This window comes from Theobroma cacao, chromosome 4 (assembly GCF_000208745.1).
Source record: "Theobroma cacao cultivar B97-61/B2 chromosome 4, Criollo_cocoa_genome_V2, whole genome shotgun sequence".
Lineage (NCBI taxonomy): Eukaryota > Viridiplantae > Streptophyta > Magnoliopsida > Malvales > Malvaceae > Theobroma > Theobroma cacao.
Genome location: NC_030853.1, coordinates 16,550,447 through 16,573,630, shown reverse-complemented (window position 1 = coordinate 16,573,630; position 23,184 = coordinate 16,550,447). Strand labels below are relative to the sequence as shown.

General features: G+C 35.3%; 3 protein-coding genes across 5 annotated transcripts; 1 reads left to right on the top strand and 2 right to left on the bottom strand.

Moving 5' to 3' along the window:
- On the bottom strand, positions 2,457 to 11,822 carry LOC18601618 (alpha-glucan phosphorylase 1). Its single transcript, XM_007032625.2, has 15 exons — positions 11,496 to 11,822; positions 10,014 to 10,252; positions 9,827 to 9,928; positions 9,136 to 9,312; positions 8,695 to 8,970; positions 7,885 to 8,156; positions 7,258 to 7,375; positions 6,697 to 7,167; positions 6,407 to 6,559; positions 5,726 to 5,854; positions 5,088 to 5,324; positions 4,190 to 4,266; positions 3,586 to 3,772; positions 3,173 to 3,373; positions 2,457 to 2,866 (listed from the first exon to the last, which is right to left on the bottom strand). The coding sequence occupies exons 1-15, from the start codon at positions 11,752 to 11,754 to the stop codon at positions 2,750 to 2,752; spliced, it is 3,015 nt and encodes a 1,004-aa protein (XP_007032687.2). The 5' UTR covers positions 11,755 to 11,822; the 3' UTR covers positions 2,457 to 2,749.
- Positions 14,688 to 22,604, top strand: LOC18601617 (protein FAR1-RELATED SEQUENCE 5). 3 transcript variants are annotated; one of them, XR_001927642.1, is made up of 3 exons: positions 14,688 to 17,850; positions 17,944 to 18,017; positions 21,862 to 22,604. XR_001927642.1 is itself a non-coding variant. In XM_018119977.1 (3 exons), exons 2-3 carry the CDS (start codon positions 15,493 to 15,495, stop codon positions 17,959 to 17,961), a joined length of 2,376 nt encoding a protein of 791 aa, XP_017975466.1. In that variant the 5' UTR covers positions 14,688 to 14,822; positions 15,478 to 15,492; the 3' UTR covers positions 17,962 to 18,454. The 3 variants fall into 3 exon arrangements, 1 of the variants encoding a protein (XP_017975466.1); XR_001927641.1 differs by having other exon boundaries at positions 21,852 to 22,604; XM_018119977.1 differs by lacking the exon at positions 21,862 to 22,604 and having other exon boundaries at positions 14,688 to 14,822; positions 15,478 to 17,850; positions 17,944 to 18,454.
- Positions 19,006 to 20,943, bottom strand: LOC18601616 (BAG family molecular chaperone regulator 8, chloroplastic). The gene is made up of 2 exons (XM_007032623.2): positions 20,212 to 20,943; positions 19,006 to 20,122 (listed from the first exon to the last, which is right to left on the bottom strand). Exons 1-2 carry the CDS (start codon positions 20,797 to 20,799, stop codon positions 19,334 to 19,336), a joined length of 1,377 nt encoding a protein of 458 aa, XP_007032685.2. The 5' UTR covers positions 20,800 to 20,943; the 3' UTR covers positions 19,006 to 19,333.

The following is a 23,184-nucleotide window of genomic DNA, read 5'->3' as shown; positions in this document are numbered from 1 at the left end:
TAAAAAGATATTATTTAATTAAATATTAATAATTTTTATTTTTATTTTTATTATGACTCATTAAAAAATTTTACTGACTTTTAATCTATTTGACAGAATTTTTATTCCTGCGGAATTGCTATTTCGTATTTCAATTTGGTACCAAAAGAAGGAATAAGAAATGATCGGGAATAGAGGAGGAATAGCATAGCTATTTCCCGTACCAAACGTGCCATTAGGCTATTTGGAGTTGACCCTGCCACCTGTTCTGGAACTTTAAGTTTTTTTTTTCTTCTACAAATTATTTTTTTTTATTTTTTTGCAAAGTTTTGGTTCTTGGTATGAAATGGTTTGAACTCTTAAGGTAATTTTTTTTTTGGTTTTCTAGCAAATTTGGATTATTTGGTGAAGTTGGTTGTTGAAAATCTTTTAATATGAGAACATTGTGTGTGGAATTAAGCTGGTCCGTCGAATGTGTAGCAAAGTGACAGAAACTAGACTTGTTCATAATTAGAATGAAGGATAAATCTTTATTTGTTTGCCGAGGAATAAAATTAGAAAATGTTTGGTATATTTAGAAACTGAAGAAAAGTAAATGATCCAACCGAGCTGAGTTGTGTTGGTGGTATCAGGAAGAGTTTGGGTTGAAAGTTTGAACCAAAACTTGTTGAATTAGTAAGATTTAAAAGACATGTACTTATAAGTGCAATTATATATGTATATATTTTTTTAATTGAAAAAAAATTTAAATTTTATTTTTAAGATAGAAATCATATATTAATAAAAAATAAAAATTATATATCAATTAATGAATCAAATACTCAAATAATTTACTTATTTTTCTCGAGTATGAACCCATGATGGGTTTTCTTCTTTGTCCCTGTAAAAGAGTTTCAGTTTATGAACCACTTTAAACATCATCTATAACTTCCGTTCTTTATGCTCCAAAGTATTGTGTGCTGACACCTGCACCTGTTGCGTTGCTGGATGAAAAGGTTAGGAGATCTGTGAATAATGAAGTGTGCATATGTTGTGTGTCTCCATGTGTGATACGGGAGAAAACTTCAGCGTCCGAGGAGTTTTTCGTTGTCAAACCAACCATTTCTTGTCATGTCGGTCTTCCTGGCCTGCCTTAAAACTTTTAACCCAAACAATGAATGGAAAGCAAGTTTGGATTGGGCATAGGGGTGTTTTTCTTATTTGAACCACATCATTTCCAAAATTGGCATTGGTTTAATCATTTTGTTGTCTTAAGCTATTAAAATCTGGCATAAGTTTGACTAGAACCCCTGTGTTGAATTTTGTGGGTTATGTTGAATTTCAGAGGCAACAGATTTTGTTGCTTCTGTTTGTGCTTTTCCATATCTTTTGGTGAGTAGGCACTTTCCAATTGAGGGTCGGTAGGATGGGTTCAACTTACTGTCTTGTATAAATGATTTGGTTTGCTTGCCCAATGGAAAAACTGAACATGCTGAAGCGTAAAAGAGAAGAATCTGAGGAATGAAAGTTATATTTGAATGCAACTTTGCATGCATAGTAGGTGGTTCAGAAATTAATCTCTTGTACATATGTGCAGGGCATCACTATCAGTTCCAATGGGATACCACAGGTGGCAATTGCAAATCCAAGCTCCACACTATGGGCAAACCCTAAAAAGCTCAATCTCAAGGGAATAGAAACTGGAAGAAGCGCCCGAAGAAAACTACAAAGATTGTACAATCTGCGTATATGCAATGTGGTATGTAATACTGAGACAGTCTTTAGCCATAATCTTGCAGGACAAAAGCATGCTCCTAGGGTGAAGAAACATGCAAGTGCACCTGGTGTGGCTGCTGCCTACTGTCTAAATTTTAAAGTCTAGTGATGAGAGGTTGGAAAAGCCCAAAACTTAATTTCCTCATGAAACAAACTGTTTCACACAACATTAACTTTTAAAGTCTACTGGCATTGAACTTAACTAGTTTTCTTTATAGTGTTTTCATGTTGATGTAACTAGTCTTGCTAATTTTCACAGTAGATAACTGTTGCCTACACAATTGATTCTCATACTACTGTATAAAATTTTTATTCATTCTTAATAGAATGACAATTCATTGAGCATGCTGCGGGAATATCTTGATGCGATATCTTTGTAATGCTGCTTTGAGGAATGAATTACTTACCTTATGCTACATCACTGTTATTTCGATGTTGTAGGGCTTGAGATGTTTGGATGTTGCATTCCTGACGGCCATGTATCAAATCTGTTTTCCTTAAAACAGGGTCTTCACATAGAGACACAAGGCCCTGCGAACAACATCTCTGGATTCTGGGCAAATTTTCTGATTCCAACCATTGTTGGCTACAGCAGAGTACATTATATGGCATTATGGTAGGAAGCGATTGTTTCAAAATCCAATAACTGATCTTCAGATGCCAGAATTTCAAGAAAACAAGTTCAACATTCTAAGAGAAACCATGCAAAATTTCAAGGATACTTAAGGTGAAGATCCACTTCAAAGTCTTGGCTAGAGATAATGGACCATTTCTCAATCATGACAGTTGATTAGCCACGAAACAACTAGACACAGTAAATGAGTTTAGCTACTGTCATAACAGTACACTAACACAACTTTTTTTATTATTATTATCACATTTTTAACATTAATGTTACTCTTATTCTGGCATTTTTCTTTACATGGGAAAGATAATATGATAATGTGACAACAAAGGAACAGCTATTTCGGGCTTACAGCAAAGGGCAACTCCCTTGGTATAAAGTCTCGGCAATTTATGGTAATTCGACAGGTTTTATGTTCCATATCTCCTGTGCATATTCATGAATTGTTCTGTCACTGCTGAACATGGAGGAACCTGCAGTGTTCAAGATTGACATTCTTGTCCATCTCTGCCACAACCACATTCACAAACATGAGGAACAGATGAATAAACATACTTGTGCATGCACAGGTGAGAAAATTGTGAAGAGATGTATGAAAGAAAAGGCAGGACAGTTTTGAGAAACTTTTTAGTTTGTAACTGAATCATATGCATCAAATTGAATATCCAAAAGGGATACTGTAAAACCATGTAAAAATACGGCAATTACAATACCAGTTCAAAAACATATGCAGTAGTTCTTGCTCTTGATGGAAACATGCAAGTATGTGAAACATAAAGGTATGCAAAAAAAAAAAACAAAAGAGTCACTCACTTGTTGGTCTCTGTATGCCTCATCAACCTTCTCTTGGCATTCTATATAACTAGGGAAGTCCTTGCCAACCAGAAAATAGTCTGCACAACCAAAACCTTCATTTCCTTCCAATGATCCAATCAGTTCGTCATAGTTGTAAGGACCAAAGACACCACTTCTAACAAACTCCTTAACTTCTTCAAAGCGAGGATCCGGAACAAACTGTGGTAAGATGTCAGCTAGGTCAATGAAGAGACATAACTAAAGGAGAAATCATGATAATTTCCACTAAATATATTTCTATGCTTTTGTTTAATATCTATCCACTGAATAAATATCTTAAGATCATGACAACATCTTTCTTAACAGAAAGGGCCAGAGATAAGGAATCAAAACACAATAGGACACCGAATAATCCAGCCATGCAAGCATACCTTCCCCTCAGCTCTTTCCTTCCTAAGCCCTGCAATCTCATGAGCTTCAGCCCCGAAGAGGAAAAAGTTGTCTTCTCCAACCTCTTCCCGTATTTCAACATTGGCACCATCCAAGGTCCCAATCAGTATACAGCCATTCATTGCAAACTTCATATTGCTAGTTCCACTTGCCTCCATCCCAGCAGTACTGCATACATTAAAGAGAAACCAACAGGAAAAAACAGAGGGAGGTTCAGATGCTCCAGTGTCTACGCAGCTATGCAATTTGCAATACAAGCCTCCTAGAAAAGGCACATATTGAGTTCATTGTAAATTAGAGAAAAGGTAGGATTCATTTTAAGTCAGAACCACCACCAGGCTCAGCTCGAATTAAGCTTCATGCACTGAAGTCGAGGCAAGTTAATACAGGATATATAAAGCATGATACTCCATCAAGCAGATTGAGCCTAAGCTTTCCCAAGCTATAAAGCAGATGATGTCCTCCAAATAGGAGTTGTAGTGTAAGCTAGGAACCATTTCCTGCTTCTGCATCTTGTTTACCATTTAAGCAAAACAAAAATTGTGTAACCAAGAATTATCCAGACAATGAATAAAAGTGAAATACCTGATATGTTGTGAGAGCTCACTTGCAGGGATAAGCAATTCAGCCACACTCACATTGTAGTCAGGAACAAAAACAACCTAAAATCGGAACATAATAAGCCATTACATCTGATAAGTAATATCAATGAAATTGAGTAAATTATTAATACAGCAAATTCACAGCAGGAAATAAAAAAAGATCTTTTCCTTTTTGAATCCAAACATGGCAGAAACATAATAGAATCAGATACAGACACTTTAGGTTTGTCGTATTTTATTCACTTGAGGGTTTGGGGACAGTGAAGCCAGCAGACCACCGCACACACAAAAAGAACAGAGATAACTCTTTGATCACCAAGGATAACAGCTGCACCAATCAACCAACAATTCATGCATGCTTCTCAATCAAATTGCACAAGCTGACTAGCATTTGTTACCCTTATATGCCTACACTGATTTATTCAAAATTTACTTCTTTGTTTTAAACAGAAATTCATACTTCATCTCAGACTGCAGTTATTTTTCCAAATCTTGGTTGTATCAGATCCCATTTGTGCCCAGACAGCGAACTAAAAAGCATAGGTCCAGGAAAATCCTAAATTATGCAACTCACAGACTGGAAGGGCATTAAATTATTGGCCAAATGAGTTACTTGAATTGGGGATATATGTATGTTTAATGAAAGACAAGCAAACCAAAAAGGCTAGAAGGCACAATATGACAGGCCAACACCTCATTAGAAAAAAATAATGTGCCACAAGTCATTAAAAAGCATTAACACTACGCCTCAATAAAAATTAACACTACAACAGATGACACTTTTTGAGGGCCTTTCTTCCATTTCTTGTTTTTCCTTTTTTTCATTTTGGGGAAGAACTCCCTGTGAGATTCATTAATGATATCTTGCGATAAAGGCATACCTTCAGTAGATCACCTATATCGGCATCATGATTAACTGTAGCTCCAACATCAGTGATAAATTTCACAATTCTCTTGGCTTGCACATAAGTGGCAAATGCTTTTCCCCCAAATATACAAACACGTGGAACAAACTTTTCTTTTCTTTCTGAAGCACTCATTTCTTTCATCATCTTGTACCGGTAAACAATTCCCAAAATATTCAGCAGTTGACGCTTGTATTCGTGGATGCGCTTCACCTGAAATTCAGCATAGCATATAAAAAAGAATGAGTTCCACACTTTACAAGACTAGGGGAAATTAATAAGAATATACTTTAACAGAGCATCAACATCCAATCAGATCTTAATGTCATCCAACAAGTGTAAGAAAGCTCTAAAAATATTCATAATGTTTATGACATACAAATACTGTACAACAGACAGTATCATGCTCTGCAATGTGAGCTAAAAATATTGAGTTCTGGTGGTAAGAGAATCTGGTAGCATACCCTTCTCAAAAAAATCCGTAGGCTCTTACTTTTCAGACTGCAGCCCATTTATTGAGTTAAACATTATAAACCTTTTTCTTTCATTTTCCATCTGATGATAAGTACACTTCTTTAATTACAGTTTACAAAAGTGGAGTTCACAAGAGATACCTGGATGTCAAACATTGCATCAGGGCTTACTAGATAGCCTGTTTTTTCTTTGAGGAAAGACACAACCTTTAACTTGTTGCTCTTTTTTGCTGCCCTCCACTGGGTCTGAAGGTCTTCATTATCTGCAAACTATGAATATATCCCACAACACTGATTAGGGTCTTTAGTAATAACCAAAAGATCCAAAAGCTTTCACATATTTATAGTCATTAAAATTTAACTATAAAAAAACTGCTCATTGTAGAGAAAAGACACGGATACAACAGCTTCACATCTATCAGAATCCTAGAGGCTAGAACTCATACGTGAAATAACACCACTGCTTTAATTTCACAAGCAACTGCCTAAACAGTGAAAATAACAAGAAATATTAGATGTAGGATTGTATAGAACAAGAAATAATCAGAAAGACATGCTCGGAGAAGGTGATATAAAAGGCAATCTGGCAGTTTTTCTTGTGAAATAAGCATTTTTAAAGGTGTGTCCAACATAGATAGTTTATTGCGAATAAAATTTGCCAACTCATATCAAAACTGGTCATTCACAAACCTTAGAGAGTGTGTAAATAAATTCACCTTCTATCACATGACAAAGAGCATATTGCAAATATATGTTCAGAAACATACAAATATGATTCTCCAAGAAGTTTTACAAGGAAAAAACTCAGATACGGCAGACTACCTTCCTAAGTTCGGCCAACTTTTCAGTATTTAAAACCCAATCTTCTGTTCCTGTCCAGTTAGTTATAATTTTACTCAAAAATGGATTGCAGAAACGGATCCATCTCCTTGGTGTGACCCCATTTGTTTTATTTTGAAATTTCTCAGGCCACAACTGCCAAAATTTGAGAACAGAGATCAATGTTAGGATCATTTCTCTAAGTAGAAACAAACTGAAGAAACTCAATTTTATCATTAAGTTGCATGCTTTTGTAATTTAAGAAAGCGAGAGATTTCATAAATTGCATTTACCTTAAAAAAATCATTAAACACTTCGTCTTTTACTATCTCGCTATGTATCGCAGCAACTCCATTTACTGCATGACCACCTACAACACATAGGTTAGCCATTCGAACCATCTTTGGGGGCTCTGGTACTGGTTCTGGGATCTTTTTCTTTGCTTGAGTGCCTTCCTTTACAGGTTCATTTTCTCCATCACCAGGCTCAACTTTTAATTCTTCTTCTTCTTCTTCTTCTTCTTCTTCTCCTCCATCATCATCATCATCATCATCATCATCATCATCATCTTCTTTTTTATCTTCTTCTTTAGACTTTTCAAGTTCATCACTGGGAACAGCAACAGAACTTTCCTTGGGTTTAACAAGTAAATCTGAAAAGGCAGCTGGTAGCTCAACATTTTCTAAAATTCTCATCTGCTTCAGTTTTTTCTCCAGTAAGTCAGAATCTGCTGTACCATACTCTGAAACTATAGTTTGAATTAACTACAAAGATATTAAGAGGTAGAAGTTAGAGTTAGAATTCGCATCCCAAAAAATTGAAGGTTTAGGTTTGTGTATGTTTTCCGTCTGTACCTCTTCATCAATCATTTCTATAATCTCCACATGTCGAGGCAACAGTTTCTGCATAAGTTCTAAACTCCATTTCTCCAAAGCCTCCGGTAGAACGGTATGGTTTGTGTATGCCACGGTTCTAGAAAGAAAGCATTAAAAGGTATAAAAGTTACCGAACATAAGCCTATCTTAAAAATAGATACCAGTAATTAACAAATAGGAAACGAAAAAGAAGAAAATAGAAGAAGAAGAAGAAGATAAACTAATATTTCTTAGGCCTTTTTTAAAATAGTCATTTCTCAAATTCATTTTGTTTGTAACAAAATGAATTCAAGACTAAAAATATGTAAATTGTGAGAAAGTGCAAATGGACACATGCACTAGCTCTGGTAACAAGCAGATATGCTGAATTCAATCAAACTCAAGTAACAAAAATTACAATAAGCATATGCATCAAATAAATTGAACACTGGAATAGCTAACTAAGTTTGTCAAAATTTGGGAACAGTAGCAAGGTAGGTCTGATGTGGGAATAGACAGAATCTGGTTTGAGCTTCTCAATAACCTCTTGCAGCATATATGTTCAAAAAGAAACAATAAAGTAAGGACTTCTCAATGCATAAGTGAAACAATCATGACCTAGATTACCTTTGGGTGATATTCCAGGCCTCCTTCCAGCTTAAACCTTTCACATCCATCAAAATTCTCATCAGCTCTGGAATGCAAAGAGTGGGGTGAGTATCATTCATTTGCAGGGCGACCTTCTCAGGAAATTCTTCCCATTTGACTTTTGCTCCCGATCTTCTCTCAAAACGTGCAATGATATCTTGTAGAGAGGCTGAGCATAGGGTATATTGTTGCTTCAAACGAAGGATTTTTCCTTCAACTGATTCATCCCCAGGGTAGAGTACATAGCAAATCTAATATTAAAACATATGTTATAATCCATTCTCATTGTACCACTGGCATCAACATTGTACATGAAAAATAAACAAAACAAAAGGGGAAAAAACAAAACAAGCATTACATGCAATTTGGGACACAAATGATGCAGAGACAAATAGGAATGCATTTAAAATTCTTGGGATTTCTGAAAGAAGGCAAAAGCAGAACAATTGCCAATTCTTGCCCTAAGAAAAAATAAGTTGGGAATTATAAGGTAAAAAAAAAAAAAGCAGTCTCTTCCTGGACCTCTATCACAACCATTGCCTGAAAGACATGAGAGCGAGAAGAAAAATCCCAAATCTGTTGATGGACCAATAACCATATTAGAAAATTTCTTCCATTCCCTTAGTTGTAAAGAACCTTGGTTCAGACACTCCTCCAGATATAGCTCCAGGCAGTTCAGATTTTCTGATGAAACTCTGAAGACGTGCCAACAAATAGCTAGGCTAATGAAGAGATACGCAGATAAATTGCAGCAGCAAATATAAACAAATGAAGAAAATTAAAACAGACCTTTTCAGCATTATATAGGGCCTCAGCTGCTTGGGTATGTTCTCCAGCATTAAAAGCAGATAGGTCAAATTCTTCTGATGGAACTTTTGTTGACCAAAGTCGCAGGTTGATTGTGGTTTTAGTTTTATATCCTGGTATTGGGACATCATATGCAACAGCCTTTATATCCTCTCCTCCAATCCAGTCTTTCTTTCCATCTGAACTTGTAACAACCTTGCCATAAAACTTGACAGGATATGTGACATCATTTCTCACAATTTCCCAAGGATTGCTCATCTAAAAAGAGAAAGCATAATCAAGCCAAAGATAAAGAAGTTGGTCAGAGACGAGGGGCAAAAAAACACTTACATTTATTATGTAAATGTCATATAGACACATATATAAATTTGTGTCTACAATGATTCCTTCAAGAGAGAGATAACAAACAGAAAGCAAGTATACCTCAAGCCAATCTTCAGCAACTTCTTCCTGCCCCTCCTTTGTAATATGCTGTTTAAATAAGCCATATCTATATCTAAGTCCATAACCCCATGCTGGATAATTTAATGTTGCCAAAGAGTCCAGAAAGCAGGAGGCAAGTCGACCAAGACCCCCATTCCCTAAGGCAGCATCAGGCTCCTATAAAATCAACCAAAAAATTTAGCAGCATGGATGCATGCATCCTATAACAAAACTGTGAAGGCATGCATAGAAGCAAGCATACAGACTCTCACTTTGTCTTTCTCTTTGACAAATACACAAAATACAGGTATAGTATTTATATTCTAGACAAAGGCACAGTATGGCAGCACGTATAGGCTTCAAATAAACTTTTATATTATATGACCTGCTGCTTTCACGAAATTGAAAATTTATCATCAACTATGACAATTATCGTTTAATTCAAAATAAACACCTATACTTGAATTCTGGCGCAGTCTAGAGTGTCTTTCTTTTTATTTTCTCCAATCATTTTATAATGTCAGCAGAGTTGAGGAGCTTGTACTTTAAGCTTCAGCTACCCATTGATTGATATAAATGACATTTAATCACAATTAAAAAGTAAAGATAATCCACCTAGAGCAAGATATACCAATAGCAGAATGTGTGAAAAAGTAAGGTATGCTGAAGAGAACTACATATACCAACCAACCTGGCAAGCTATATTTTCTAGGTTGTGTCCAAGCTTGCTCAAAGCTTCTGCATAAGCTCCAGTAAGCCCTAAATTACCAATTGCATTCAACAGTGCTCGACCCTGCAAAAAATAAAACATTCTGTGTAATAACGTCTTCAAAGTAATGCACAGCAGATCAAGTATTAAATGTAGAACAAGTGCACACCTGTAGAAATTCCATTGACAAATAGTACGCCTGCTTTACGTTCAATCTTTCATAATAATCATATGTGGCATTCCAGTTTATAATGAGAGCGTCACGAATACTTTGTGCAGTTGCAAAGAAAGTCTTTGGAAGATCAAATTTCTCAGGGGAAAACACTGGGGTGAACTCTGCATGGTATTTGATACTAGAGGCAATAGATGAAGCATCTGGAGGGAAAGGACTAGTGGTGCCCAGAGATTCTAAATCAATAAATCAAAAGTCAAAGTGTAGATCTTAAATTAAATTTTAATAGTGAAAGACATTATAATACAGTATATACCTTATTCCAGAATTGTTCAGTGCAATACACATTATAGAGAAAAATCAACTAACTTGTGGATATTTTGCCTTAGTGTTAGATTATACAGGACTCAAAAAGGTATAATCTTCAAGTTATAATTGCGTTTGGATTTATCATGGTGCTTCAACAATACTATCTCACACTTAATTAGCTCATTACGAAATGAAAATATTGCTCATTCTGAGAAACTTTGACCATGATCTCGCATTTGTCAATAAGCAATATTTTCATTCTTGACACTTTCCATGTCAGATCCAAACCCAACAACTAATGTCTTATTTAGCTACGAAGCAGAAAATAGCTTAATCACACGATTCACAACCATCTAAAAAGCATTCTCTTTTTCAATATGCCGTTGAAGGGTTCAAAACTCTCTGATGACTCATTGGAATTAGGATAGGTAAGACCAACTAGTCGCATGACTCATGATCCATATTATGTCTTAATAATCAGCCAGTTGGTTGGTCCCAATCTCTTTTCAATGGTAGATACTGTTGATCAAATAAACTCCTTAAAATTCAGAACAGTTGAATCTTTAAAACAAAAAACAAAAAACCAAAAGAGAAGAAATAATAATTCTTGGTAGTACCTAAGAAAGAAAAAAGATTGTAGAAGTATAAAATAAGGAATAGAAACAATTCAACGAAGGTCATAAAAATGAAGCAAAGAACGGAATTCACGGTCCACAAGAGTCAACACCTAAAATCACATTCAAAACCTTCCCCCTCCTTCTGTGTTCACGCGTGTCTGTGTGTGCATAACATGTAACTAATATACTATAGATCTCTTTCTTGGTCACATTTTTTCCACTGAAAACTGCATAATGATTAATTAATGTTAAAAAAAAAAGACAATGACAGGGAAAAAAAATCAAATTTTCACTTCAAAATTAGTATATTCGAAGTACAAATAAAGAATAAAAAAGCCACAAAAAGAGCAAAATAAATTTCAAAAATCGCAAATTTTAATTTTTTTTTTTTAAAAGGAATGCAGCGGAAGCATGAACATCAAACATTAACTTCAAAACAAAATCCAAAAGTTTCCAAAGCACCAAACAAATAAACATAAAAAAAAATTAAAAACGAAAAACAAAAAAGCAGAGCATCTGCATTTAAATATAAATACTACAAAGAAGATCGAACCTTCTTGTTCAGCTACTGGATCTTTCACCTTCTGTTGCGGTTCACTCGAAACATTCCTCACCGAAAACGACCTCCTCAACGGCCTAACTTGCCACTTCCTCATCAACATCAACTGCTTCGCTTTGTTTCCGCTTCCACCACAAGCACTGCCCACGCCGCCATTTCTTCCGCGGCTGAAGTCGATGAATCTAGCCACCGCATTGCAGCTCGAAACCGCCTCCACTCCGCCCGAAGTCGTACAAAATCGCCACGTAGCCATCTCTCTCTGTCTCTCTCGCTCTTTGAACCTTGTGAAGAGATCAGAGTGGCAGTATCTAATGAAGAAGAAAATATTGGATTCACGAGAATATTTATATGCATGGAGTTCTAATCAGCTACTATCCCAATAATTTCTCATTGTCCTCGATTACAACGTGGCAAGATGTTATTGATCCACGTGGAAAAGCTGGGATGATGATTTCTATTTGACCATAATATCACTGATTAAAGAGTTTGGATTCGGTAAAATCATACACTTTTTTCGGTTAACCCACCGTACACTTCACGAGCTTTCATTGGCTCTATGGAGAATGGACTTTAATTGGTGACGTGGGGTGATTTGAGTGGTGGATTTGAAGTAGCTGCTTTAGCAGCGGGAGAAGAAGATCGTAGTTCGACTGAGATTTTTTTTCGTTGGGTCAGCGACAAACGAGACTGGGAAGTGAAAGATGGTTGTCCAGTGCCTCTGCTCCGTCCAGTTATAAGCACTTGATTGGATATTGGTGATCCTGTTGAGGTTACTAGTGTGTTACGTCGTTGTAGGACCCATCGAATTGACGGTGGTGATTTAAGTCCAAGACAACTGTTACCTCTCATACGTCTCATCTCTTATTAGTCTCTTATCGGAACGAGATATCTCTTATTTTATTTTTATTGTAAAAAAGAGAATCAATATTTATTTTATCTTTTACTGACATACGATACATCGTATCCGATAATGATATAAGAGAGGAAGTGAGATATAGATTAAAGTTTAAAGACACATTCTATTATACATCCTATCTTACTCTAACTTTTTTATTTATATAAAAAAAATTATCCAAAACAAATTTTATCTCTTAAAGATCAAAAAGAATTGAATAGACTTTGGATATAATCGTTAGACCATATTTTCAATTTTAAAAATTTTTATAAAATAAGAGTAAATTTTTATTTATCATTTCAACATTCATTTTATCTCTTATTGATACATTTAAAGATGAAAATAAACCAGTATCACGTTTGTATGGAATCACAAAAATACAATGTCATAACTCATTATAATAATTTCCTTGCTTTTTTTTTTTCAAGTAATTAATTCGTTAGTGTGAACTGTAAAAAAATGTTTATTTGAGAACCAATGAGACCAAGAGTCATGTGACTACTTGTAGAGGATAATCATAAAAAACTACAGATTTGCTCTCTGGTCTTGGATTAAAGCAACCTATTTGCTTGCGTAGGTGGAAGCCACGTTAAGAGAAAACGATACTTTTATCCCTAGATTTAGGGTTGAAGCAACCTAATTACCAGGACATTTTTCACTAAAAGAGAATTGTAATAACTTATTTTCCAGATTTTAATATTTTATTTTATAATAAAGTTAGCTACATTGTTAATTTATGTTTGTTGGGTATCGTTTGGACATGGAAAAGATTTGTAGTAAATGATCAGTTGGTGGGATTGGAAGATTTGGAAGGATATGAATGGAAGTTCTCGTTTTTGATCCCTGACGAATATGGTGTCTGCATTTTGGAAGGACCCAAAGTCAATTTTTCGTATTTACAATTCAATTTAATTGAACTTATTTTAGAAAAAATTTGAAAAGATTATTAGGTATAATGTTTTAAAAAGTCTCTCAATTATTTTAAAATTTTAAATAATTTGTTATTTTTTATTACATTTAATCAAAATTATATACCTTTTCATTTTATATGAAATGGACTTTCTAATTAATGGTTAATTACCTATTATTAGTGCAAACATCACTTATTATTTTTGTGCCATGTTATATTGAGGTAGAAAGAAAAAATACCACAAAGCCTTATTATTATGACATGTTATCATTCACCATAATATACGTCATGTTATGTCAGCATTATACGACATAACAATGACATGTGATATTTTGATTAATAATAATGAGTTAATATTTAGTCGTAATAATTTATTTTATTCAAAATAAAAAACTAAAAATTTAATTGAATATAATAAAAAAATAAAAAAATTATTTAAAAATTTTAAAATAATTAAAAAAAAATTATTGCAAGCCTTGTGCTTGTTAATAGGATTTTGACTTTTACACTCTTGTGTATTACTATATATAATTTTTTTGATATAATACTTAAATAAATTTCTAAATTATTCAAAAAATTCAAATAAATTTGTATTTGTTTTTACATTCAATTAAGTTCATATACTTTTATTTTGAATCAAATAAGCTCTTATAAGTAATAATTGATTAATTTTCAATAATAAAAATATCATTTATCATTTTATATCAATATAACACTAACATGACTTGGACATAAATGGTGAAAAATGTCACATGATCATATTATCATATTAAATTAACATATCATATCATCATCAATTATAATATGTTAACATGTTACATCATTATCAATTATTGTATATTAGCATATCATATCAGCATCATTTGGTATATAATGACAAATGACATTTTGATTAAATCAATCGTTAATCATAAAAGTTTATTTAACTCAAAATCTATTTAATTTAAGTTTTTTTAACTTAAAAATTATTATAAAGTTTTTATAAAAAATAATAATTTTCAAAATTAAGTTAAAACTGTTTAATAAAAGTATAAGAACTTATTTAATTTAAAATAAAAATATAAAAACTTAATTGAATGTAATAAAATTATAAAAGTCTATTTAAAAATTTTTGAATACTTTTTTAAAAAAAATTTATAATGTTATTATTACTTTTTTCAAAACATAACCAATAATTTAGTAAAACGTTATTGTTATAATTTACTCGGGAACTTTTCACTGTTTATTTTTTTTTTTTAAATGGCTTTTATCTTTATCTTTTTCTCCTTCTCTTTATTTATTTTTTACACGTTATTCTTATAATTTATTTATTTGTTTACAAGTATAAGAGGTTTCTGCCTGCAGGGCTTAAGTGCCGCCTAGAAACTAAACATCAACCGTTAGATCACAAAATCACCCATCCAACGGACAGTAATACATACATGAATTCCTCCATGAAAACAGCGAAAGTAGACGGTAAGTTGCGTCCTCTCATTTTTCCCGGTCCGCGGCGGCGTCCTAGTCCCTCTTTAAACAGGTAAACCCAAAAAAAAAAAAAAACTTCATCTAATTATTTACCCGAAATGAATCTCAAAGCCAAAGTTGAAATACCAATTAAAGAACTAAGATACAGCCTTTAGATTTCTGTATTCAGAGCTTTGTTTGTTTCAAGTATAAACAATCTGTGCCTTAACTTTTTCTTTACTAATTGCTCCTCAATGCCCGAAATAGTTTGCTTTGCCATGAGCTTAGTTTCTCTACTGTACTTTGCTATGCTATGCTAGTTTGCAGAATGCTTGTCATAGATTTTCTTATGAAGTTATGTTTCGAGGGGAATTTAGAATGTTGAACCTGTAAGCTTTATGTTCCAATTAGATAATGAAATTTGTCACTGTCCGAGGAATATCCAACAGCTTGAACTTAGATTTCAGCTTGAAAGTAATAGGATTGAATCTCGGGATCCGGAGAGTGGGGTTTGTGGGACTAGGAAGTTTTATCTCGCTTTGTGTAACTCACTGTTCAATAACTTCCACATATTCAAACTTAAGGAAAAAAAAAATTGGAAATCGATAAATTCGCAACTAAGTGGGCATGAAACAACTATAGTTATTGATTAATGAGTTTAAAAACTTTTGTCTAACTTCGTTTGTAACACATGAGAATTAAAGGGTGCCGAATAATTTATTTGACAGGATTGAGAAAATAAAATGGAAGAAGAGCCTTCTAGTGAAGGTAAAGAAATAGTTGACTCATATGTGGCATTGGAAGATAAAGGTGATGGGTGTTGTATGGTAGAGGATGATGCAAATCCAATTGTTTTGGATGACCCTGGAAAGGAGGATGAACATTTGAATCTTGAGTTTTCTCAATACTTAGTAGGTGGAGCTTTAGAGCCTACACTAGGGATGGAGTTTACTTCTGAGGATGATGCTAGGAATTTCTACAATGCGTATGCTAAGCAGACAGGTTTTAGTATTCGTGTGAATTCTTATTATCGATCAAAGAAGGATAATTCGATTATATCTAGAGAATTTTGTTGTTCCAAAGAAGGGTTTCGCCGGGAGAAACGTTCAAGAAATGTGGATTCGGGGGATGATACAAAGAAGAGGCGTTCTAGGCCTATCACAAGGGAGGGTTGCAAGGCGTTGATGACTGTCAGGAGACGGGATAATGGAAAGTGGTATGTAGCTAAGTTAGAGAAAAGTCATAGCCATGAGCTTGTGACTCCTGCAATGAGGCATTTTCTTCGGTCACATAAGGAAGAGTATGATCCAAAGAAAAGTTTGAGTGGCTCTATCAGTTCCTCGGGAGTGTGCATGAATGCTTCTGTAAATGTGTTGACTGAAGAATGTAACAGTTTTGGCAAATTGGGATTTGCCGCACATAATAATATTAACTTTATTGGAAAAGGAAGGTTAAGCAATTTTGGGGTAGATGCACAAAGTTTGCTTGGGTTCTTTAAAGTTATGCAAGCTCGTGATCCTGCGTTTTATTATGCTATACAGGTTGATGAGGAAGATCGGCTAAGTAGTGTTTTTTGGGTTGACACAAGATCAAGAATTGCCTATAATTGTTTCTCTGATGTTGTATCTTTTGACACTACTTATCAAGTGAATCAATATAAAATGCCATTTGCACCTTTTATTGGGGTAAATCATCATAGACAGTCAGTGTTGTTTGGTTGTGCATTGCTAGCAGATCAAACTGAATCTACATTCATTTGGCTTTTCACAACTTGGCTTGAGGCAATGTCTAGGCGGCAGCCAGGTTTACTTATAACTGATTATGATTCTGCCATTAGCAGAGCTGTAGAAAGTGTTTTCCCACAGTCAAGCCATCGATATTGCAAATGGCACATCCTGAGCAAAATGCCCAAGGAAATGGGTCATGTATACAGTGCACTTCCAAAGACATTTCAAGTGGAGTTTGACAAATGCGTTAACAAGAGTGAGACACCTGAAGAATTTGAATCTGCTTGGCACTTGCTTCTTGACAAGTACAATCTTAGAGGAAATGAATGGCTTCAATCCCTTTATATTGACCGCAAGTTATGGGTATCAACATATGTGAGAGACACATTCTTTGCTGCCATGTATACAACCCAGCGAAGCAAAAGTGTTAACTCACTATTTGATGGCTATGTAAACGCAGGGACCACATTACAAGATTTTGCAGAGCAATATGAGAAGGCTCTGGATGATCGATATGAGAAGGAAGCTAGGGCAGAGTTTGAAACTTTTTACACTAAACCAGTTTTAAAGACACCACTTCCTATGGAAAAACAAGCAACAGAAGTTTACACGAGAAAATTGTTCTCAGTTTTCCAAGATGAAATTTATGAATCTCTTGTGCTTGCTGTGAATTTAAGTCAAGATGAAAGATTATCTAGGACATATGAGGTAGCAAGATTTGATGAAGAACATAAAGTATACTTTGTAGGATTAAATATAGCTGACCAGATAGCTAGTTGTAGTTGCAAGATGTTTGAGTTTGAAGGGATCCTTTGCAGACATGTCATTGCTGTGTTCAAAGCAACAAATATCTTCCTGCTTCCACAACATTATATTTTAAGGCGATGGACAAGAAATGCTAAGGATGAGGCTATGTTGGATGCAATGCCATCTGTTGAGATGAATGGTAATTCTCAAAAGGGGAAGAACTCACAGTACAATCTTTTGTATCAAGAAGCCGTAAAATGTGCAGAAGAGGGGATGGCATCTGACCATAGTTTCAAAGTTGCATTAAATGCCTTGAGAGAGGCTAGGATTAAAATTACTACTGCTAAGAAAAATGCCATCAATGCCCAGAAACTTGAGACTGCAGCCAGCACCAACTTTCTGGATGAGAACACCACAGTTGGTAGTCAGGTAGATAGTTCATCAGTAGTTACTCTCCATGACCACCAGCAAGCTAAAATGAGAGATTCCTGTGCAGAAAATGATATCTCCAAATATGCATCAGAGCAGTCTTCAAGTAGAGTTAGTATATGCACTAATTGTAAGTGCCCCGGACATGAGAGTCTTTCTTGCTTGTGGTTAAAGGATGGAAGAGGAAGCACTTCATTGGTGAGATTAATGTTTTCAACTATTGTTTACACGAGTATACGCTGAACTTTAGTAAGTGCTTTTAACACTTACAGAGTTGTTTGTCTTTGGTAGGAAAACAAAATTCAATAGTTTGCTTATGAAGGCAGATCAATCCGCATTGGAGACAATATTCCCTCAAGAAAAAGGTTTTTTTCGTTTTCTTTTCTCTATTTTAATTGAAACAAAATGTGTTAACCTCGTAGTTTTGTTTCTAATGAAGGTGAATGATAGAGCTTAGGGTTTTCTTGCTGGTCTTTCATAGGGAAGTTTGGTGGTTTATTGTGCTGAGCATTGCTCTTTTGCAGTTTGTTTGGATAGCCAGTGGCATGATTCTATGCTAAAAAAATGCTTGTACCTTGTGTTTTCCCCCTTTTATGATATTGTAGCTCTCAATGTTCAAGTCCTTGTATCTCCTTGGTGAAATTCCTTTGTTAAATTATCAGGAGAAGATGCTTACTTCAAGATCACTTGTTCTGAATGTATAGTAAATTTAATCTGTCTGGCCCATCGTGTAATACAGAATCTGCCCACATAGCAGATGCAAAATGCAGTCTATACGAGATATTATTACTATGGTTGTGCATGCAATTGGTCAAGACAAGAATGCTGCAATCTGTCAAGTTTTAGTTTTAATTTGCGCTGTTCTTTTTTTTTTTTTTCTTTTTGGTGTTAATTAATTTACCTATACGTAAACAACGTGTAGTAAAATTTCTTTAACGTTCTGTAATTGGTATGTCAAGCCACTTTGGATTATGCATTTACACCACTTCAGATTTATTACTCTCTGTGTCTTCAAATCATTCTCTTCTTAGAAAAGGCAAAAGGCAGGCTTAGTTTGACTGTAATTGTGTTTACCAATGTTTTAGCAGCTCATAGTAGTTAATCTGGCAATTCTTCATTTGAACTTTTAAACAACTCCAAAATCAAATCTGAAGTGTGCCTGGTAATCAGGTAAACTTTGTAACTCTTCTTCTTGGAACTAGCTGTGCATACAGTTGAAAGCCCTATCAAAAACTTGCTCCATTTCCCTAAGGCATAGACAAGTATGGTAGGAGGTCACCATCACTTGCTATATGCAAGCGTAAATGCAGTTGCAGTCAGGTGACAACACTAGAAGAAACACAGTTGCAATTATCTTTAAATGTACTGAATTGTATCAACATTCTTAAGTCAGCACTCTTATCTTACTAGTTAAAGGAAAATGTAGAAGAAAAAAATTAACATGGAAGAATACTTGTGAAGACTAGGAAAGAATGATAATTCAGTTCAGCTAAAATTAAACACTCAATCAGGGGCAGGTCACAAAACAGCCAGTCCTCCCAATGGGAGAGAAAAATATTACTAGTACAAACAAAGCCATAGATAGCAGCCGCTGCCCCCACTTTCTCATCAATAGCAACTAACGATTTGAGTGACAATGTGGAAGAACCAACAAAGATCTAATCCCTCATGATGGTGCTGCCTATGAGACAATTTTGAGAGTACCCTTCCTCTTCTTCATCAAATCGGCTTTTGATTCCATCTTGACAGGCAATGGAGCAGAAAACACAAAATCTCCATCTTGAATCTGATAATCCCCCTCAATCTCACTTCTAGCCTGTCTGATCATATAATTCTTCCTGGTATTCTTCTCTGCATCACTGCTCTGCAAGGATTCTTCATCATCCAAGTTCACTTCCTCCTCATTCTCAGCCAACACTCCACTTTCTTTACAATGATTCTCCACTATCTCTCCATGATCATCACTTGAAACACTCTCATCAGTTAAACTACCATCTCCACATGAACTAACCTCATTTCCACTACTAATAATCCTATACACATTCCCATTCTCAGCAAAGCTCACAGTTTTCTTCACTCTTGGTTGACTCCCTTGTCTTTTCACCAAAACCCCACCATTTCTATTTTGAGTGACACAAACACCAACCTTTCCGTTAGTAGAAATCCTGGGATTCTCTCCTTCATCAATAGCTTGACGAAATCCTTCAAGCTCCACATCATCTTCATCTCCCTCTTCATTTCCAGAAAACCTCTCAACCTTTTCAACTCTTTTTCTCAATTTCTTCATTGTTTCTCCAGAATTAGACCTCAAAACCCTAGCTTTACTGCCATTCCCCGAAACTGTCACATTTTTTGCATACTTATACAAGTGCTTGTGCCTTTTTAAAGCCAACCCGTCGATATATTCCAAAAACCGAACCAAATCCCTACGAACTGACCTCTTTCCATCTCTAATCATTGGATCACCACCCTAAAAAAAAAGCCATACTTTCAAGACCAAAAAAAATATATATAAGAAAGGCAACCAAGGTTTCACAGAAGTACCCAAAAAAGATATACCTGAAAAGAGTCAAGTTTGAGAAGCAAGTCCATGGCTTTTTGACAAACAGCTTCATAATCAAAATGGGTTTTGTTTGAAATTGAGAGTTTGAGAGAATTGAGGCTTGATTGGATAAACGCAAGATCTTTGAGCTGTCTAAGTGTTCTTGATCTATGAACAAGGAAGGCTCTGAAATGGGTTTGAATGACACGTGCAGCTGCATCTTTAAGAGAATAAGAAGGGTAAGAATGGAAAGTGTTGGAGAAGCGATGGAGTGATGATTCAAGAGCATTGATGCGGCTGAGAAGCGAAGACAGGAGAAAGTTGGGTTCTTGTTGGTGGTGTTGTTTCGGGTGAAAGTGATGTTTTTTACTGGCAGAGCTTTGATCTTGAAATATTTTGAGAAAATGGGTTTGATTTAGACAATGATTTTGTTCGGGTTGGGGGGCTTGGGGTGGGAGTTGGGTTTGGAGGAGGAGAGAGGCAAGGGCTTGTAGAAGAGGGTCAGATTGTTGGGGCAGTGGTGGTGGCAGATGGCAGGACTGGCTGCAAGAGCAGGTGGAGCAGCAAGTGGTGGCGTGGTGGTGATGATGATGGAGAGACGCCATGGCCTTCTGCGGGTTCTGAGAGGGCTGTGGCTGAGCAGGAGGGCTTGGGTGTTGGGCTAAGGTTATGAAAGTGGAGGAGTACTAACGTTGTTGGGATTGGAGTTGTAAAGGTTTGGGTGTGTTTTATGGGACTCTTTTATTGTTCATTACAAAGAATAAGCCGTATCAGATTTATGATGATGTGTGTGTTGACTGTGACCTGCAATTTGTGGATAATCCACGTGAGTAAGAAAGGGCTTGCTATAGGCTGGGCCACACTATAACTATTACCTGGTCCAATCTTGGTCAATGATGGAATGGCTGCTATAATAAGTTTTTAAAAGGAGAGTTATTCATACGTGCACGAATCACGATTTACTCTCCACATTAATATCTAATATCTCATTTGATAGGATTCAATTGTGAGATTCATCCTTGCCATCTCAATCCATTGGATTTTCCTTTTAAGATTCAATCATGGAAGAGCTTTAAATTGGTTTTTTGTTGGCTTTTCAATTGTAAATAGATACAGTGAATACCACTGAAGAAACCCGAACCTCTCATACTCTCATTATTAGAAGTACTAAGTCATGGCTTCATTGGCACCTAAGCGGCTTAAAAATAAGCTATCCCTCCACTTTTTTTCTTTCAATTATGGATTATGGTCATTGATTTAGAACAGTTACTCCCAACAAACCAATTGCCAAGCATCGCCTTCTGTCTCAGCCTATGTTTCTTTTCACCTTTCTGGGATCCCGCAAATGGGTTACAGTACTCTAGTTTTGGCCAAGGATGGTAAAAAGGAAGTGATGAGCAGTGAGATTAAGATCATGTCAATATGTTTGTTCTCTGATGAGTTTGTTCATTACCCTTTTTGCCTGCCTTGCTTCAACATCATAACGTATTGGTGATTGTCTACTACTATTAGGATTTTCAACAATTAGGTATGTAAAGGTCAGTGTTTTGTGATTTCTTGACATTTCTTTCTTTCTTTCTTTCTCTAGAGAGACTTGTCAATTTGGACTAATATTCCAACTGGCTTTTGATTATGGTATTTTTCTTTTATATCATAGTCTACTACAGGCTTGTGTACAGATAATTGTTCGTATGAACTACTTAGCCACAGCAATGAGTGGACTATTTTGTAATTGTCCTTTGTTCTCATCTGCAAGTGTGATGTGAAAAGCTAAAAGACATTGAAGATTCTATCTCTTTTCCATCAAGTAGTCCTTCTTTGTTTTACGGGAGTTATCTGTTCGCTGGTAAATAATTCCTGGAATTCTCTCTTCTGTGCTGAAAGGGGCAATCTCAGAGCACTTGTTGGATATTGAATAGCCATATAATGAACTTATGAACGGAAACTCCTCTGAGGCATCACTTTGAGATTTGTTGCTTCTGTTGGTACAATTAAGTTGAAGAATAAATTCCTATTTCTAACATCTGCAACCAATGAATCAAGAGTTCTCTCATGGTTACAATTCTCAAGTGCTCTGCGATACTCAAGCTGTTCTGCAGCAAACTGGATTTGGTTCAGCAGCCAAGATTAATGATTATTTGTTTGTCAAATTTTTGACTTTATGTTGGAAGAGTCCATAGCTATGATCATTTCTCATGTTCTCAGTAAATTCATGATAACATTGTCAAAGATCATGTTTTAGTATTACACTTCACAAGGGAACCACTCAAACATAAAACCTTAAGTTGATCGATAAGGGTCTGAGCATAAGTTTTAACCTCTAGTGCTTTCCGCCAATGAATCAAAGGATCACCTTGTGAGATGAGGTCATGATGCATGCCATATGAAATGGCCCTGCTATTTCTAAGCAGGTTGGATTTGGTATCCATGCCAAAAAAGGGGAAACAAGACAAGATTTGAAGGCATAATCATATTATTAGTCTCATATGTGGTGCTTACATCACTAAGTTTAGCTCTATAGGCTAAGAAATGATTCTGAGCCAAAACTAGGCAGATATTTTTACCTTTTGTTCGGCCCAGTACATCTGCCAACAGGTTGTTTTCTTCTCTTCTTGTCAGGGAAAATGCAGAGATGGTGGTTATCTCTTCTGTCATAAGCAAAGAGATATTCAACCCAACTGATCAGTTACCAGATGTTAGGAATGCATATATATATATATTACATAAAGTAAGCAATTTTCGAATTCATTGGGAATCATCACCATTCACAGGTCATTACCTACATAAAGAGGGTACCCTTGCTTGAATCAAGGCAAGATAGACTCCACTATGAAGGGTGATGTCAAACAACTAATTTATACATGAATTAAACATCAGAAAAACTTAATTGATGTATAAATTAATAATTTATGAATTAAATAATATTTTGATTAATTAATAAATTTTTATAATCCCAAAAATATTACTTTTATAGAAATTTAACTATATAT

Excerpts from the sequence above, each read along its gene's own strand:
- LOC18601618 (XM_007032625.2), bottom strand. The coding sequence starts at position 11,754 with ATGGCTACGTGGCGATTTTGTACGACTTCGGGCGGAGTGGAGGCGGTT. Across the intron at positions 7,168-7,257 it reads TAGAAATGATTGATGAAGAG|TTAATTCAAACTATAGTTTC; the intron begins GTACAGACGGAA and ends ATATCTTTGTAG. Across the intron at positions 5,325-5,725 it reads ATGCAATGTTTGACATCCAG|GTGAAGCGCATCCACGAATA; the intron begins GTATCTCTTGTG and ends GCTGAATTTCAG.
- LOC18601617 (XM_018119977.1), top strand. The coding sequence starts at position 15,493 with ATGGAAGAAGAGCCTTCTAGTGAAGGTAAAGAAATAGTTGACTCATAT.
- LOC18601616 (XM_007032623.2), bottom strand. The coding sequence starts at position 20,799 with ATGGCGTCTCTCCATCATCATCACCACCACGCCACCACTTGCTGCTCC. Across the intron at positions 20,123-20,211 it reads TCAAACTTGACTCTTTTCAG|GGTGGTGATCCAATGATTAG; the intron begins GTATATCTTTTT and ends CTTTTTTTTTAG.